The sequence below is a fragment of the Pristis pectinata genome, chromosome 27 (assembly GCF_009764475.1).
Source record: "Pristis pectinata isolate sPriPec2 chromosome 27, sPriPec2.1.pri, whole genome shotgun sequence".
NCBI lineage: Eukaryota > Metazoa > Chordata > Chondrichthyes > Rhinopristiformes > Pristidae > Pristis > Pristis pectinata.
In genome coordinates, this window is record NC_067431.1 from 3,010,946 (window position 1) to 3,027,557 (window position 16,612).

At 43.4% G+C, this 16,612-nt stretch overlaps 1 protein-coding gene across 3 annotated transcripts in view; it reads right to left on the reverse strand.

Annotated features, from left to right (window-relative positions):
* Positions 1 to 16,612, reverse strand: part of ets1 (v-ets avian erythroblastosis virus E26 oncogene homolog 1) — a 99,510-nt gene that overhangs the window by 32,619 nt on the left and 50,279 nt on the right. For all 3 annotated transcript variants that reach the window (XM_052040072.1, XM_052040074.1, XM_052040073.1), the window contains 3 exons: positions 4,146 to 4,265; positions 2,037 to 2,237; positions 627 to 713 (listed from right to left, as the gene is read on the reverse strand). In XM_052040072.1, the coding sequence (XP_051896032.1) occupies positions 627 to 713; positions 2,037 to 2,237; positions 4,146 to 4,265 (408 nt within the window). The remainder of the gene's footprint in view (positions 1 to 626; positions 714 to 2,036; positions 2,238 to 4,145; positions 4,266 to 16,612) is intronic.

Genomic DNA, 16,612 nt, shown 5'->3' on the forward strand with positions numbered 1-16,612 from the left:
TCCCTGAGGATTCACTGGGCTGCAGTCTGATGCTTGTACTCATCTGGACTAAACACTCAGATGTGGTACAGATCCTGACAACCACATCTGAGCCAAAGCTCACCACCCACATCTGGGCAGACCCTGATAACCACATCTGGGTCAGTGTCCAACAACCATATCTGGGAGGGAGCCTAATACCCAAGTATGGGATAAAGTACTGCACCCACGTGTGGATGGGAGCACGACACCCACATCTGGACCGTAACCCAACACCCACATGTGTGCCACATGTTGTGCGGAGCCAAACATCATGCGAATAAACCCAAGTCCCACATCTGAGGTGGACCTTTTGAGTTCTGTAACTATGCCAAAGGCCAACGTTTACCTATACAAGATTGGCCAGTGGCTGCATCTGGGCTGGAGCAAAACAAAACATCCCTGAGCCATAACTGTCCAATACCCTCACCTACAGGTGTGCCTGAACCCCTGACCCACATGTGTGAGAGAGACTACATTTGGATCCCACATGCCCAAGCTTGGACCAGAGTCCTACCCATGTTCGGGGTCTGTGTCCCCAAAGCAACCCACTCATCCCAGACATCTGTCACCTTGAACCACTGCTCTGGTGTTGACCTGTAACTTACCCATGGGGTAGGCAGAGAAGAGGCTGTTCTCAGTGTAATTGGACACCACTCCATTCACCACATAGGGCTTTATATCTTCTTGACATTCTGGCAGAAATGAAAGTCATACATTCAGCAATCAATGCTTTCAAAGGAGAAGCTTTCAATATACTTATCAAGAAAGATAGTCATATACAGGACATTATAACCACTCAGTGTGTCAGCATTCGAAATCCCCAGTCATTACAGGGTAACAATGCAGGTGAAGACTCCCTTAACACTCCCAACAAACACACCCAGGGCAAGTACAGCTCGTTCAGACCACAGTATAACTCCCTCTTCACTGTGCCAATAATGTAGTTTAGTCTAAACTCCAAGTGCACCTTCTTTACACTACTAATATCACACTGTTTCAAACCACCCACTCTTTCTTCATGTCTGATCTTTTGTTTGGAAAAAATTCCCATTGCCTGGTAGGAGTGCCACCACACGGCAACATCGCCCAGCTACAACGTGGCCAAGCATCCCAATTCTGCCACGTCCTGATGGAAAGTGTACTCTGGGACACACCTTATCAAAATGCAACCATTGCACTTATGGCTGATCTAATTTATCCATGCACGTGCTCCTGTTCTTGTAGGAATGGATGTATGAGGAAGTGTGTGAGTGAGCGTGAATCTGTGGGAGGAAACCCCAACAGCATAGGACTGACTCCCACAGTCACCTGGCCAGCATACAATTAAGCACAGGAAAATAATCAATATTTGGAAATGAAATGCATGAAGTACACTACAAATTGTAAAGGTACCAAAATCCTCTGCACTCCAGCTATGTACATAGCTATTGTCTGTGACTTATCCCAATTTGTTGTGGTAAACAAACACACCAGCTGGAATCTTAGAAGCATAACCACAATAGGATTGTACACTCCTCAGCCACACCAATATTCACTCTGCATTGTCTACAATTTTTAAGTTAATGCCCACACAGAGTCCACTGACCTAATCTTTGTGGACCTACAGGGTTTCAGCAATGGGCTCCAAGCCCAGAGCATTAACACTTCATCTTGAGGCAGGAGGACATTTTCTGTGAGTAGTTACATCCCTACAGGTGAGTGTCCAGCTGAATTTTATGATACTCATACGCTGAAGAGCTACCAATCTACCTCTTTGTGGCCCTTGCACTTTACTTGTCTACCTGCACTGCACTTCCTCTGTCACTGTAACACTATATTCTGCATTCTGTTTTCTTTTTACTCCCTCAGTGTAATTATAGATGGCGTGATCTGTCTGGTACGCAAAACAAAATCTTTTCACTGTACATGTGATAGTAGACTATAATAACTGTTATTCTGAGTGTTTTTATTCCTTACACTAAGTCAGAGAGACACCACAATCATCATAAGTCACAGGGGAAACAGCTGATATTTACCTTTCTGAAGCTGCTCAAGATGTTCCCACAAGATGTCACCCACAAAGTCGGGAGCTAGTTCGAGGAAGCTGTCCCTGCCCAAGGCACACAGACTGGCTCCATTCATCCGGAACTGATGGAAGTCCACATTCTTCAGACTGAATTCGTTGACAGCCCAGACCAACCAGTGGCTCACGTGCTCATCCAGCCATTGCCGAGGGTCTGCAGAATGTTATAACAAACAAGGATCGACCCCGCCTGACAACAGTCATTATCGTTCTCAGACCTTGGGCTTGTAGTGCCCACTATCAGAAAATTCCATCGGTGACAGAAGAAGGTTGGGAAGATTGATCTGGTTTCTTTAGGAATAAAACATTAAATTCCTGGACAGTGCTGTAAGAATGAGCTGGGGAACTGTCAAATGGGCACTTCTGAAAGAACAACTGGGGCCCAGATATTCCAGAGCACCCAAATGAATCGCACCATTAACAGTCTGCTAGAGGAACTCAGCGGATAGAGCAGCATCTGTGAGGGGAAAGGAATTGTCGATGTTTCAGGTTGAAAGCCTGCATCAGGACGTGGCACAGGGGTTTGACCTAGAGCATCAACAATTCCATCCCCCCCACAGATGAACACACCGAGTTCCTCCAGCAGATTGTATTGAGTATAGCAGTTGGAATATCATGTTTCAGTTGTACAAATCATTGGTTAGGCTGCACTTGGAGTATGGTCACCACTCTAGAGGAAGGATGTCATTAAGCCAGAGAGGGAGCAGAAAAGATTCACAGGAATGTTACTTGGACTGGAGGGCTTGTTATAAGCAGACATTGGACAGACTGGGATTGTTTTCTCTGGAGTGAAAGGAGGCCAACGGTTGATCTTATGGAGGTTTATAAAATTATGAGAGGCACAGATAGGGTGGAGAGTCAGTCTTTCTCCCAGGGTAGGGGAGTGTAACGTCAGGGGGCATAGGTTTAAGGTGAGGGGGGAGAAATCTAAAGGAGATCTGAGGGCAAATTTTTCACACAAAGAGTGGTAAATAATTGGAACAAGCTGCCAGAGAGACTGGTAGAGGAGGGTACAATTACAATGTTTAAAAGACATTTGGACAGGTACATGAACAGGAAAAGTTTAGAGGGATCAGGAAAATGGGATTAATGTGGACAGGCATCTTGGTTGCAATGAATGAGTTGGGACAAAGGGCTTGGTTCCATGCTGTATATTACAGCACCAGGGACCCCAGGTTCAATTCTGGCCGCCGTCTGCAAGGAGTTTGTACGTTCTACCCGTGGGTCTATGTGGGTTTCCTCCGGGTGCTCCAGTTTCCTCCCACATTCCAAAGACGTACGGGTTAGGAAGCTGTGGGCATGCGATGCTGGTGCCAGAAGCGTGGCGTCACTTGCGGGCTGCCCCCAGAACACTCGACACAAAAGATGCATTTCACAGTGTGTTTCGATGTACATGTGACTAATAAAGATATCTCATTGAATGCACCAGCTGCCTTCACTGCTTGCTGCACCCGCATCGGGAATTTTTAATAAAACAAAACTCAGAATTCCAGAGGAACAGTATCTGAAATGATTAAAGGCAGCAGCCTAGCATCATTGTTAGAGGGTGAGTGGAAGTGAGCAATAAAGATGATGACTCTGGTGACTCCCAGGTCCCAATTTGTCAAAAATGGTCCCCACTCACAGCAAGTTAAAGCAGAGCCCAAGTGGTAGGGAATCAGAACCAGAACATCAGATTTCCATATTTCCCAAGGCCCATTGAGTCAGTGTATGCTCTTAAGACAATCCCATCAAGCATTCCTCTATTCCTTCTTCCCAACCAAACCTCCGTGTTTGCCAGTGAAATGACTTTCATCAGTCTTTACTCTGGATTATTTAAAACCAGTGCATACTTAATGCCTAAAATGACATTTAGGTAGCCCTCACTCCCACCCCCACTCTGCCATGTTATTAATTTTGATGTCAAACATAATACAACAGTGTGAGAAAAGCCCTGTCCTATTCCTAAAGAGGGAAGGGAGTCCCTTCAAACTGCATTACCCTGGTCAGTCCGGCTTCTCAGTAAAGGATACCTAAGGTGATATATCAGAAGATTTCCATAGCAGTGAGTAGCAACATTTACCTTTTGGGATTCCCAGTCTCTGCTGCTCCCTGGTGAATTCACTAAATGTGGCCTTGAGGGCTTGAGACATCATTTTGTTGCTGCTGGGAGTCAGTAATGGTATATCCCCACATTCCAAATCTGAAAGGAATTTAGGAAAAAGAAATGCATTTTTATGCCAAATATACATACTATTGGATCTGCAAAGAGGTTAGCTGGGGTGCTTGTCCACTGTGTACGAGACATAACTGGAGCATCCAATGCCAGGTAACCACTTTGGTCTGAAGTTTCAACAGTGGCCATGCATCAGAAGCAAAACACCTGGAGATGATTTAACACTCTAAATTGTTCACCCACCATTCACTAATCAGTTCACATGCAAGGCCTCCTTCCAACGGGAATAATTGTAACAGAATCATTAGTTGGCTTGGACTTGAGACTGAAGGTGACACAGGTCTCTCATTTTGCAAGAAAATATTAACACATATTTCATAGACATTAAAATCTAGACATATTAAATAAACAAAAAGCATTCAAAATACTGATCAGGCTAGGCAGCATCTACACAGGGAAAGTCAGCTTGCATTCCATCCAGATTATTTTGATGAAAAACTATTGACCTTAAGCATTCACTCTTCTTCTTTCTTCTACAGATCCCACGGGATCTGGGAAGACTTGCTTCCACTCCAGTTCTGTGGGTTCTGAGGTGGCTGATGAGACCAATGTGGGAACCACAGACCCTTCCACAGATGGAGCATGAGGTGATTGAAGTGACAGCAGATAGTTTTTAAGGTGATGCACTCCATCGACTACTTAAACAAAGCTACTGTGTGCTCGCAATGCACAGCCAAAGGGTTCTTAAATGCTCTTTCTCCACTTGAGCAGTCACCGGCCAGCAGTTCCCTGGAGTCAGTGGGGATGCTGCATCTCTTCAAGGAAGCTTTAAGCGCATCCTTGATTCTTCTTCTCTGTCCATCTGGTAACCACTTCCTGTGACAGAGCTCAGACTCGGGTGATTGTTTGGGGAGTCTCGTGTTGGGCATGATGTGTTCTGCCCAGACAGCTGGGGATATCAGCCAAGGAGAGTTCACATCCTTCAGTGTATTTGGAGGGTTTTGCAGAGACAGCTTTGGTGGTGTTTTTCCAGGGCCTTGAGATACCTACTGTAGACAGTGAGTCTTAGAAGCAGAGAGGAGGCAAGAGATCACTCCCAACGGGCTCAGCATTTCCAGCATTTTGTCTTCCTTTTTATCCTTTTGCAATATCTAGAACCTACAACCTTCATCTACAGAAGGTACAGACTTAAGTTAGGGAGTGTAATTTCATATCTATCCACTGCCTTCCCATCCCTCATTCAAGTGGCCATTCTACAAGTAAGTTCACAGTTGGAAACTTGACCATACAGACCATGACACGACAAATGCTGATATGACAGATATGCCTTGGCAGAAGACTCCAGTACGTGCCTTTCATCAGTGGATGCAGATGACAGCTTAATTAACAAAGCCCATATTCATAACAGTGGCCAATTCCATCATGAGTGAATGGAGTAAATCAGGAGCAGAACCGTGAAAGAGCAAGTGGTGTCATTACGTCACACCAGGAGCTAAGGAAATGATCAAGGCAGAACACTGGAGGGAGATAACGGATCCTTGGTCAGGACAGCATGCAGCATCGGCAACCTCCTCCAGCCAGCAGTAATTCAGACTTATTATCTGTTGACTGAAACCAGAGCGGTGAGAAAAGACAATGCTGAATCAATTTGAAGGACATCAGGTGAATTTGTCTTCACAAACACATTTGATTTTTATAATGTTATTTTGAATGTGCAGCTTACACACTCTCACTAGAATTGGCTTGATACCCAGTACGTGTAATGTGGCCAGTTACAAAGTACTCAAAAATTAGGAAGTCTGAAGGTCAAGTTTCCAACGTTCAACTTGCTTCCCATCTGGGAATTGCTATCAACAAGGCAACTGGTCCGGAATGAGCTTCTTTCTAATGTCATGGTTCAGACTGCAACAATCTGTTGATGGGTCACACAATGCAATATCTTATGCATATTAATTATTCCTCAACAATTGGACGGTAACCAGGATACTTACTTCACTATTTTCTCTGCAATAGATTGAAATACTGCTACTTCAACCTGCCAGTCACCATCACACTTGTGAGAGCTGCATGTTGTATAATATTCAGTCAGCTGCTGTAGAGAGAGATACCCTAGCCCTAGCCCCTCTCCACCTGACAAAATTCTAGTTCTAAGTTAACATTGACGAGTAAGGAGAATTAAGCTCACTGCAAAAGGAGTCGCTCTGAAAGAGACCAAATTAGTTGCTGGTCCTTTTGGTCCCTTTGAAAAGAAAGAAACCAAAGAGAAAGACGAGATGTAAAGGAGAGTAGAGAAAGGAAAAGAAGGTTTTTTTTTTGCTCATGGAGCAGACTCCACCCTGCCCCCCCCCGCCACTTCTCACTTCTTTTTCCCCATTTCTTTGGAGCAGACACGATGGGCCGAATGGCCTACTTCTGCTCCCTTGTTTTGTGATCTTGTGAGAACTGGAAACAGAAAGGGGTAAACGAGATGTAAGAGGAGATGCAGAGGGAAAGAAATGGAACTTTTGAAAGGAACGAGGGACTTGGGTACCAGAGGTGAACTACAATACAACCCTCAAGAAGAGTTGGAAGATTAGAATAGAAATCACAAAATCAGTGTCAGCCACCGTGAAAAAGAAACAACTTTGCATCTCTATGGCACTACAATTCTATGTTACTTGTAAATAAGTATCTCACTGATTTTATTATTGAGAACAGCATTACATGATGGGATGAACGGCCTTCTTCAGTGCCATAATGACTCCAAGTACCTCTGACTCCATGCTCCATTTTGACCAGGAATCAGTTGAAAGACAAACTGCACATCACATATTCCCAGTCTGTAAATATCACTTCGAGGCGAGGTGAAAGACCATTACTAGTGTAGGTCAGAATGATGAACTGGCGATCTGGCAGCACCCAGCTTAGATTTTTTTGAGCCTGTGTAGAAACCCTAAGGCATCTCACTGTCATGAGTTATTGTGACAGGATGTGGTACAACATGAGGGAGTGCAGTAATTATAGATCATGTTACTCCACTGAAGGAAAATTGAGTGACATGAAGCACCAAATAGCACAGGTAGGAGGTAACTCATGAAAGAGTTAGAGAAGATAATAATTTTCTTTCCTTCCAGAGGATATTTTGGAGACTGGAAGTCACTGCCTGAAGGTATGAGAGAGGCAGAAGCCCTCCAGACATTTAAAAAGCACTTGGGTACGCACTTGTGGTACTGTGACTACAACCCTACAGAATAAGAACTGGAAAGTGTGATCAGGGTGAATAGCTCTTCTTGGACAGCAGGGCTAACAAGGACCGTAGGGTCACCATCTCTGATTCTATTAAATAAGAAGCAAGAACTTTACCTCAGTGTTTGGGATCATTAACCTTGGGGGCAGCAAGAAAAGATTAGTACCAGAAGTGCCTTGATGGACAGAGGAGAGAAAGGGAGGAGGAAGAAAAGGAGGAATGAAAGAGAGGAAAGAAGTGGAGAGGATGAGAGACAGGAGCGAACAAACAGTGGAAAGGGCCAGAGAAGGGAAGAGAGTGGAGAGAAGGAGGGATGCCATAGAGAGGGGCACAAGAGAAAGGGGATTAGCTCAAGGAAGAGAGGATAGAGAGAGGAGAAATAGAAAGAGCAAGGGAAAGAAAAAAAGACAGAAATTTAAACATAAGTATACTTAAGAGACAAAAAATCTTTTTCATTATGTTATCCTTCAAACATCACTCTGGCCAATGTTTGCACAGTAACCTCAATGGAAAGGGTAGGTGTTTATTATCAGAGAATCCCAGACATATAACTGCCTCACCAGCAATCCTCTGACAAACCTCTCACCAACCCATCACCACCACAACTCTCTTTCAGACAGCAGCAGCCCTGCAGATTTGGGGTTTGTACAAACATAAGTTAAACCCACAGTGATCCATCTGCCAACTCATAAAGACCACAGGCTGATGTGAATCAGGGGCCAAGCTGTTCTAAAACATTGAACTGTTGGTCATTCACCACCAATGTAAGATAAATCCCAAACATGGACATAATCATGCAACAAGGACACTGACAATATGGACTATCGTTAGCTCAGCTGCTTTGCCTGGGAGTGCAGCCATCCAGCCTCATTGCAAGTCAAAACCTTCACAGATGACCCTACCCATTCCTGTAGGTCAACATTCCAACTGGGATACAGAACATCTGGGCCAATCATTTCAGAAAATCTTAACTGCAAGTTGCACAACAGTGTTTTTGTTAGAACAACCCATAATGCACTCCTGAATGGTTCATCACAAAATCACAACAGATAGGAAATTAGCCTGTGGTTAGATTGCATGCAGAAGCAGATACACTCCACCCTTGCAGACACTGGCCCTGTTCACCCAACTTAACACTAATTCTCTGGCTTTAGTTATGGAAGCATTGTGATTGTTAGTTGATTATTAGCCAGAGATCTGGGCCATTGATCCAGAGACACGAGTTCAAATCTCCTCACCGCAGCTGGAGAATGCAAATTCAAGTAATTAAATAAAGCTGGAGTATTAGGTGACTCTAGATCCACCAATGTGGTTGACTTTTAACCACCTTCTCATTTTAGGGACAAATTGGGATACAAGATATGCCAGCAATGCTGGTGATATATATAGTTCATCTCAGATATATATATAATATGAGATGGACTATGACCTCACAATCTACCTTGTTGTGACCTTGCACCTTATTGCACTGCACTTTCTCTGTAGTTGTGACACTTTACTCTGTACTGTTATTGTTTTTACCTGTACTACATCAACGCACTCTGTACTAACTCAATGTAACTGCACTGTGTAATGAATTGACCTGTACGATCGGTTTGTAAGACAAGTTTTTCACTGTACCTCGGTACAAGTGACAATAATAAACCTATATATATCCTGTAAAACCATTCTTGGTATCATAAGGTGAAGTCCTGCCCCACCTCTTTCCATGAACAACTGCCCACTCATGTTAACACTTGAGCCCAATGTTGTCCACAATAGAAGTTCGTGCCTCAATCACTCCAGTAGGTAACTATAGTTCCAGCCAATTACAATATGTCTTTCCTTATATAAGGGGACCAAAGCTGTACACAGTACTCTAAATGCAGCCTCACTAATGCCTTGTACAGTTGCAATAACACTTCCCTATTTTTATACACCAACCCCTTTGAATTAAAAGCCAGCATTCAATTAGCCTTCCCAATTACCTGCTGCATTTGTATGCTTCCTTTCTGTGTTTCATGAGGATCTCCACATCCCTTTGTGCAGCAGCTTTATGCAGTCTTTCTCCGTTTAATAATAATGTTCCATCATTTTCCTTCCACACTAAACCACTTCACATTTTCCTGCATTATACTCCATTTGCCGACTTAACCTATCAATATCTCTTTGTAAACTGTCTGTACCCTCTTCGCAGTTTGCCTTCCCACCTACTTTTTTACTTGCAAATTTTATGATATACATTCACTTCCTTCCTCTAAATTATTAATATATATTGTAAACAGCTGCAGTCCAAGCACTGATCTCTTAAGCAGTCCACTGGTTATAGGCTGCCAACTTAAAAATGACCCCCTTATCCCTAATTGCTACTTTCCTGCTTATTAGCCAATCCTCTATCAATGATATTACTTCCAACACCGGGAGCTCTTATCTCCCAAAATAATCTTCTATGCAACACCTTGATGAACACCTTTTGAAAATCCAAATATATTACTGGCTCCCCTAATGCACACTGGTTAATATTTCCTGAGAGAACTCCAATAACTTAGTCTGACATGATTTCCCCTTCATAAAGCCATGCTGAATCTGCTTGACCAGATTACCATTTTCCAAATGTTCTGCTGCCCGCTCTTTAATAATCGATTCTAACATAAGATATTAGGCTAACTAGCTAACAGTTACCCACCTTTTGCTTCCCACGCTTTATGAATGAGAGAATCACATTGGGGGTTTTCCAACGCTCCAGTTCTTCTTCAGAACCTAAGGAAGTTTGGGAGATTACAACCATTGCTTCCACTAACTCTGCAACCACTTCTTTTGTGATCCCAGGGTGCAAACTATCATGTCTTAGTGACTTATCAGCCTTTAGACCCATTAGTTTGCATAATACTAACTTTCTGTCGATGGTATTTAATTGCTTCTCTGTATTTTTAGTGCTAACATCAATGAACCGGGTCAGGACCAGATTTAACAGGAGTAAGCCCGGTCGAAGTGTCTGACAGTATTGGTATTGGTATGTTATTGTCACTTGTATTGATGTGTAGTGAAAAACTTGTCTTGCTTGTCTTGCATACCAGTATTGCAGAGGTTGGATACTAACATGAGTGGACAGAGGCACAGGTTCAGATGTTGACTGGATCAGATAGGGCCAGAGGTCCTGCTATTAAAGTGACTGGCCAAGCTCCAGATAATAAGGGGGTTGGTCAAGACTGGAGCTCCTGATGTTGATAGGCGATGGATCTGATGTTAATAAGTGGACAGACTTGAGACAGCAGAAGTTTGTGGGAGGGGCTAGGCCAGGGATCTGGATGATGAAAGGTGTGGAAGGGAGCAGGACTACAGACATTAACACTTATGAAGGGGCAACGGTTTCAGGTGCTCCCGGCTGGGGTTCAGGTTGCAAAGAGTCAGGGCTAAACACTATTGGGAATGGCTGTGGCAAGAATTCCAGATGTAAACAGGAGTGAACAGGGGCAATGGTTAATGGAATTGGACAACACTGGAGCTGGAGCTGATTACAGGAGTCTAATGCCTGGCTCTGTCTCATAACAGGAGTGGGTAGCACTCTGCTCCAGCAGCTAACAGAATTGGACAAGGGTGGATTCAAGGTGTTAATAGGATTGGACAGGACTTTTCTCCAGCTGTTAATGGAATTGGACAGGGTTGAGTTCCATATCTTAACCTGAGTGGACAGGACTAGACTCGTACAGTTAATGAACCAGGACTTGATTAAACAGTTTGAAATAACTATATTTTCAAACTATCTGTTTCCTGGACATTCTTAGTATTTCAGGGAAAAGGCCTTGACAAAATAAAAGGTTAAAATAACCTCCCTCATAGACTTTCTGCTCTATTGTGGAAGTTACTTAATAAGCTTCACAGTGTCTTTTGCAAAGACATCAACTGACAGGAACAGAGTGTTTCCTCTCCTGCAGTCAAGCCCTGTCCCAGTTCACTCACTCCAAGTGTTGTCAGGCATGTCCTTTCCTGCCCTATCAACCTTCCGATCGACTGTTAAGCGGGGCGGTAAGTGAGGTCCTGAGATTGCTGTACTGTTATTCCTTTCCAATAAGCATTCAGCACATTTCTCAATGATGTGCTGTTATTGTTTTTACCTGTACTATCTCAATGCACTCTGTACTAACTCAACGCAACTGCACTGTGTAATAAATTGACCTGTACGATCGGTTTGTAAGACAAGCTTTTCACTGTACCTCGGTACAAGTGACAATAATAAACCAATACCAATACCAATATCCCTAATAATTATTCTCAGACCTTCAGATCTCCACCCAGTACTAGAAGGCACATAACAGCCATAAATGAAAGAGGTGGGGAGAGAAAGTGGACTTTATAAGAATATAGGAAATAGGAGTAATAAACCTTCATTACTGATCTTTTACGTTACAAAGACAGAAGATAGGACTGAACTAAGTTCCCTGCAACCTACTTCTTCTGACTTATTTTGGTATTGCCAACTTAAACGGCCATTGTTCAGCCTCAGAAAGAGGAGCACATCCCTATCCCAAGGGACAATCTCTCCCCCCCCAAACCAACACTCTGCCTTAAGCTCCAGAAAGAACACTAGCTTCAGTGTGCTACCATATGGTTGAGGGCAAAGCCCTTGTGGTGCCTGACCCAGGCTGACTTGGCCCTTCTAACTGAGCAAATGACAGAATGCAGGTCACATTCTGATATATTGTAGTCTCTGTTTTCAGCACTCCACCCCCCCCCCCCCACCCCCCGGACAGTGAGTAGCTGCCATTTGTCCTCAATGAACTGGGATCAAAGGGCTCCTTGTGTGTCAGCTTTGAGAGCTGTATAAAACCTCGAAGATTCACACAGTTGGAAAGGGGCTAAGACTTGAATCTCATTGCACAAACCACAAACAACTGCAGCATTTTCCTCAATATTTCTATCTCTCCCATCATCTCACCCCCCAACTATTTCCCTCAGTACCTCTTCCATTCCCTCTTTACTATATTTCCCTTCGCCAACCTTCCCTTCCCACAAAGCCCACATCAACCTCACGCACAGCATCAAGTTCATTTCAAGCTTCCTCATCTTTCACTTCATCCTGTTCGTAACCTTGTGGTATCTGATAGAAAAGAACAAGCAATTTGCCAAAGTAAATTTAAGAAGAGAAATGAAACAATTCCATTGGAACTGCAGAAATCAGCATGCTTTTAAAGATTGATTGATTCGTTGAAATAATTGATACTTGCATCAGAATATATGGAAGGATCAAATTGCAGCAAGTACTTGGCACTGTAAATGGTTGAGGAATAATGTGTGCAGGCTGCATTGGTGAGCAGGAGTACTGTGCGATCTCAGGTAGGTTGTCAATGAGTAGTTATAGTGGCCTCTTTACTACCAAGTCAGGTGAGAGAGTAGAGGAGGCAAGTGGGAAGGAAAATGAGCCAGAGTTCTACCTCCTGACCTCTGACCTTGTTTCTTGCTTCAATGATCAGAGTAAAACAAACAAACAATGCCTCAACTGGCTGAATTGCCTGCTGGAATTCAAAGTCTAGGCTCACGTAGGGTGCACAGTGTATAAGCAACAGGATGGGTAAAGGTATGTGGCAGACAGACACCAGGACAATTGCTCAAGGATAGTGTGTGGTTTTGGTCTTAATTGGATGCATGAGAAGTATTTGGCAATTTATTTAGATTTCTTTTGTCAATGTATGCTTAAGGGGACATGGAGATGATCGGCAGAAGGATAGTAACAAAAGAACTGCATCGTCAAGGGATTTGCAATTCCCTTTATTCATAGATCACTCATAGATGGTGGATGCAACTGGGTCAACATCTGCATCCTTCCATATCTAGAACCCAGGGTGATAAGGAACCACCTTCTATGCAGGTAGTGGGGGAACCCTGACATTGAGATGATGGATGCAGCTCAACATAATGAAACACAGGAAAGGGAAAATATACTTCCAAGTCAAGATGCTGTGTGACCTGCAGTTCACCGTATAGAAGCCAAGCAACAGTTACTCCTGTCTTTCATGTCAAGACCGCTCTCTGTGATGGGGAAGCAATGTCCAGAAGTTACTGCCATCCCACTTGAAAATGGCCCAATCTGCAGGCATCTCGTAAATGGACTGCAGTGAAGAATCAGGTTGGCTACTCACTCTGGCAATGAAGTGCACTGGTTTTTGCTGAATAAGGTACAGAACATTTCAGAGTATCTGGAGCTTCACTGATGAAGCAGATCTGATGGGCTCTCCACTGCTTTTGGAAATAGCTGCACTTAGCTAGAAGGATGGTGCATTGATTAGAAGACTGAAGAATTGCAACTATTACACACTTCTTCAAATAAAAGGAAAAAGGGTCAACCCAGCAACCACAGGTCAGTCACTTTAACCTTGCCAGTTGAGGAAGCTTTTGAAAACAATATCTGGGAGAAAAAAATACCAGTCACTTAGATAAGTTTGGATTAATTAATGGAAACCAGCACAGATTTGTAAAAGGTAAATTGCAAGTAAACTGAGATGCATAGGAATTTCTTCTCACAGAAGGTAGTGAATCTTTGGAATTATCAACTGCAGACACTGTCAAGGCTAGATCAATGGAGATATTTAATGTGAAAGTGGGAAAATTTTTGGAAAGGTCAGGAATTTGAGGACCTAGTGCAGGTGGCACAGAACAGGAGATGAGGCTTGGGGTAGATCATCCATGATCATTTTGAATGGTGGGGCAGGATTGAGGGGCCAACTCCCACTCCAATTTCTTCTGTTCTTGTGTGTTTAAATAACCTGATTGAGTTTTTTGATGAGGCATCAAGAAGAGCTGATAAGGGCGGGGGGTTGATGTGGTGTATACAGACTCGCAAGATCAAATGCCACAAAACAGACCCGTTCAAACTCCACGGAATAACAAGGATAGTGGCAGCATGGATAAGAAACTAAGCCATGCTCAGGCTGAAGGAAGGTAGAGAGAGATGCTCCTCAGTGATGGAGCCAATCACTTTTCTGATTAATGACTTGGATTTGGTTGTATGAGGAACAATCTCAAAACCTGCAGATGGGACAAAACTTGAACGAGTAGCAAACAACAAGGAGGAAAGTGACAACTTCAAGAAGAAGGGTTCTGGAACGGGGGACACAAGGCAGATGAATTGATGCATTGTGGTAGGAAAAGTGAGGATAATAGCAAGTCCAAACAGCATTAAACAACAGACTGGTGTATTTGTGCATAAACCTTTGAAGTTGGCAGTACAGGCTGATAAAAGCAGACAGAATTCTGGGTCCTTTACTCAGAGGCACTGCTCGGAGAGCAAGGGAGTTGTGATGTACCTTTATAAAACAATGGTTCAACAGGAACTGGAGGATGTGAAGAGCACGGCGAAGGTGTCGGACAGAGATGCTGAAAGGGCTCCAGGGACCAGGCACTTACATTTCAGGGTCAGGCTGGAGAGGTTGGACTCAAGACACAGGTACATAAACAGAAACCCTTTGGAGCAAGGATCAAAAATCAAAGGCTTTAGGTGATTTACAGAAGGCAGGATGAGGAGAAACATTTTGTTATGTTATGTGGTCAACATCTGGGAAGCACTGTTGACAAAGGTGAGCTGAAGGGAAGGTGGCTTTCAAAGAGAATTGTATCGGCACCCGAAAGAAAAAAATGTAAGGCTATAAAGAGAGTGGAACATTTCCTTCTGGGCTGCCATTCAATGATTCTATGATCAGCTCCTCTGGAGCTTCACTTACAGAGGGAAGTGTAGAGCATTTGTCAATGTTTTTGGAGTCAGCTGCTGTCATAGAACCAAATAGGGAACACACTTTGGTGTATCTGGAGTTGAGAGACCTTCTTTCACAGCCCTGATTGAAGCTTGTAGATGTTAGAGCAGCTTCAAAAGTCAAGAGTCTCTCATTGCTGCAAACACAGCCTTTGACATGTTTCTGTTGTTGCAGTGACTGCCCAGTAAAAGTACATTTCTGGTTAATAGTGATCATGGAATGTTACTGTTGGGAGAATGTCAAGGGAAAACATTAACAATTGCAATTGATGCAGATGATCATTACCAGGCATTATTGTGTTGTATTGGTAACTTGCCACCTGGCACCGCAAGTCCAAGTTCTTGCTGAATTTGAGCATGTGTGCCCTGGGTAGTGGAGCAAGTGTTCTCCTGTGAACTTCAGACGGAAAAAAGCACACCTTTACACCACATCCAGACAGGGCCTCTCTCTGCCATCATCTGACATGGAGGAGAAGGCTTTTGTGAAGTATACATACTGGCATACAGTATGTATGGAATCAGGCCAGTTGGCTCATCAACTGGCCTGATTCCATATTGTAGATTCTAGGGCCAAGGCTTAAACAGGATAAATCCGATGTGGAAATAGAGTTTCGATCTGTAACATAAATCTGGGGATGGAGAATAGAGAAAGTCTGAGATGGGAGGGGTGCTTGGGGAAGAATGCTGGAGGCTCCTTCTTTGTTCCACAGTCTTTTTTTAAAGATCTTGTTCCTGGAGCCTTCTTTGGTAAAAGCCTTTGTCATCAGTCATGACAATTGGTGTCAAGCTTTGGACTGATAAACTGTAAAAGCCTGAGAACGTTTTGCTACATAAAGCAATTTGGGATTTTAACACATACAAGCCTTATGCAGCAATCCCAAACTTGCTGACTGCTGTTTGCCAATGGCACTATGACCGTAGTCCAATATTGAACTCCTCTGAGTCTGGCAATGGAGGGCAGAATTGAGACAATTTCCCACGACTTCTGATGGGGAATATGCTTGAACATTCTGAGCCAGGTTGGATGTGGATCAGGAACTTTCATCCTCTGACTTCATTGGAAGCAAACGACTGAGAGGGATGATGCTGTTCATATTTTTTGAGGTTTTTAAGTGCTTTTATTTCTTTACCTTTGATTTTTAAAATAATTTTTCAACTTTTAATAGACTGATTAATTTTTAATAATTTTGGAATGTGTTTGACAGTTGGCCAAGACAGGTAATGTGACCAAGCAGCATCAGAGTCTCACTGCAGGCAGGGCAGGATTTAGACGTGCAGTGTCTTCCTGTTGTGGGATGTAATTAATGTGAGTCTGAATTTAGTCCAGCGAGCAAACACAATATCCAGGCCAACACACAGAAAATGCTGGAGGAACTCAGCGGGTCAGGCAGCATCTATGGAAAGAAATAAACAGTCGACTTTTGG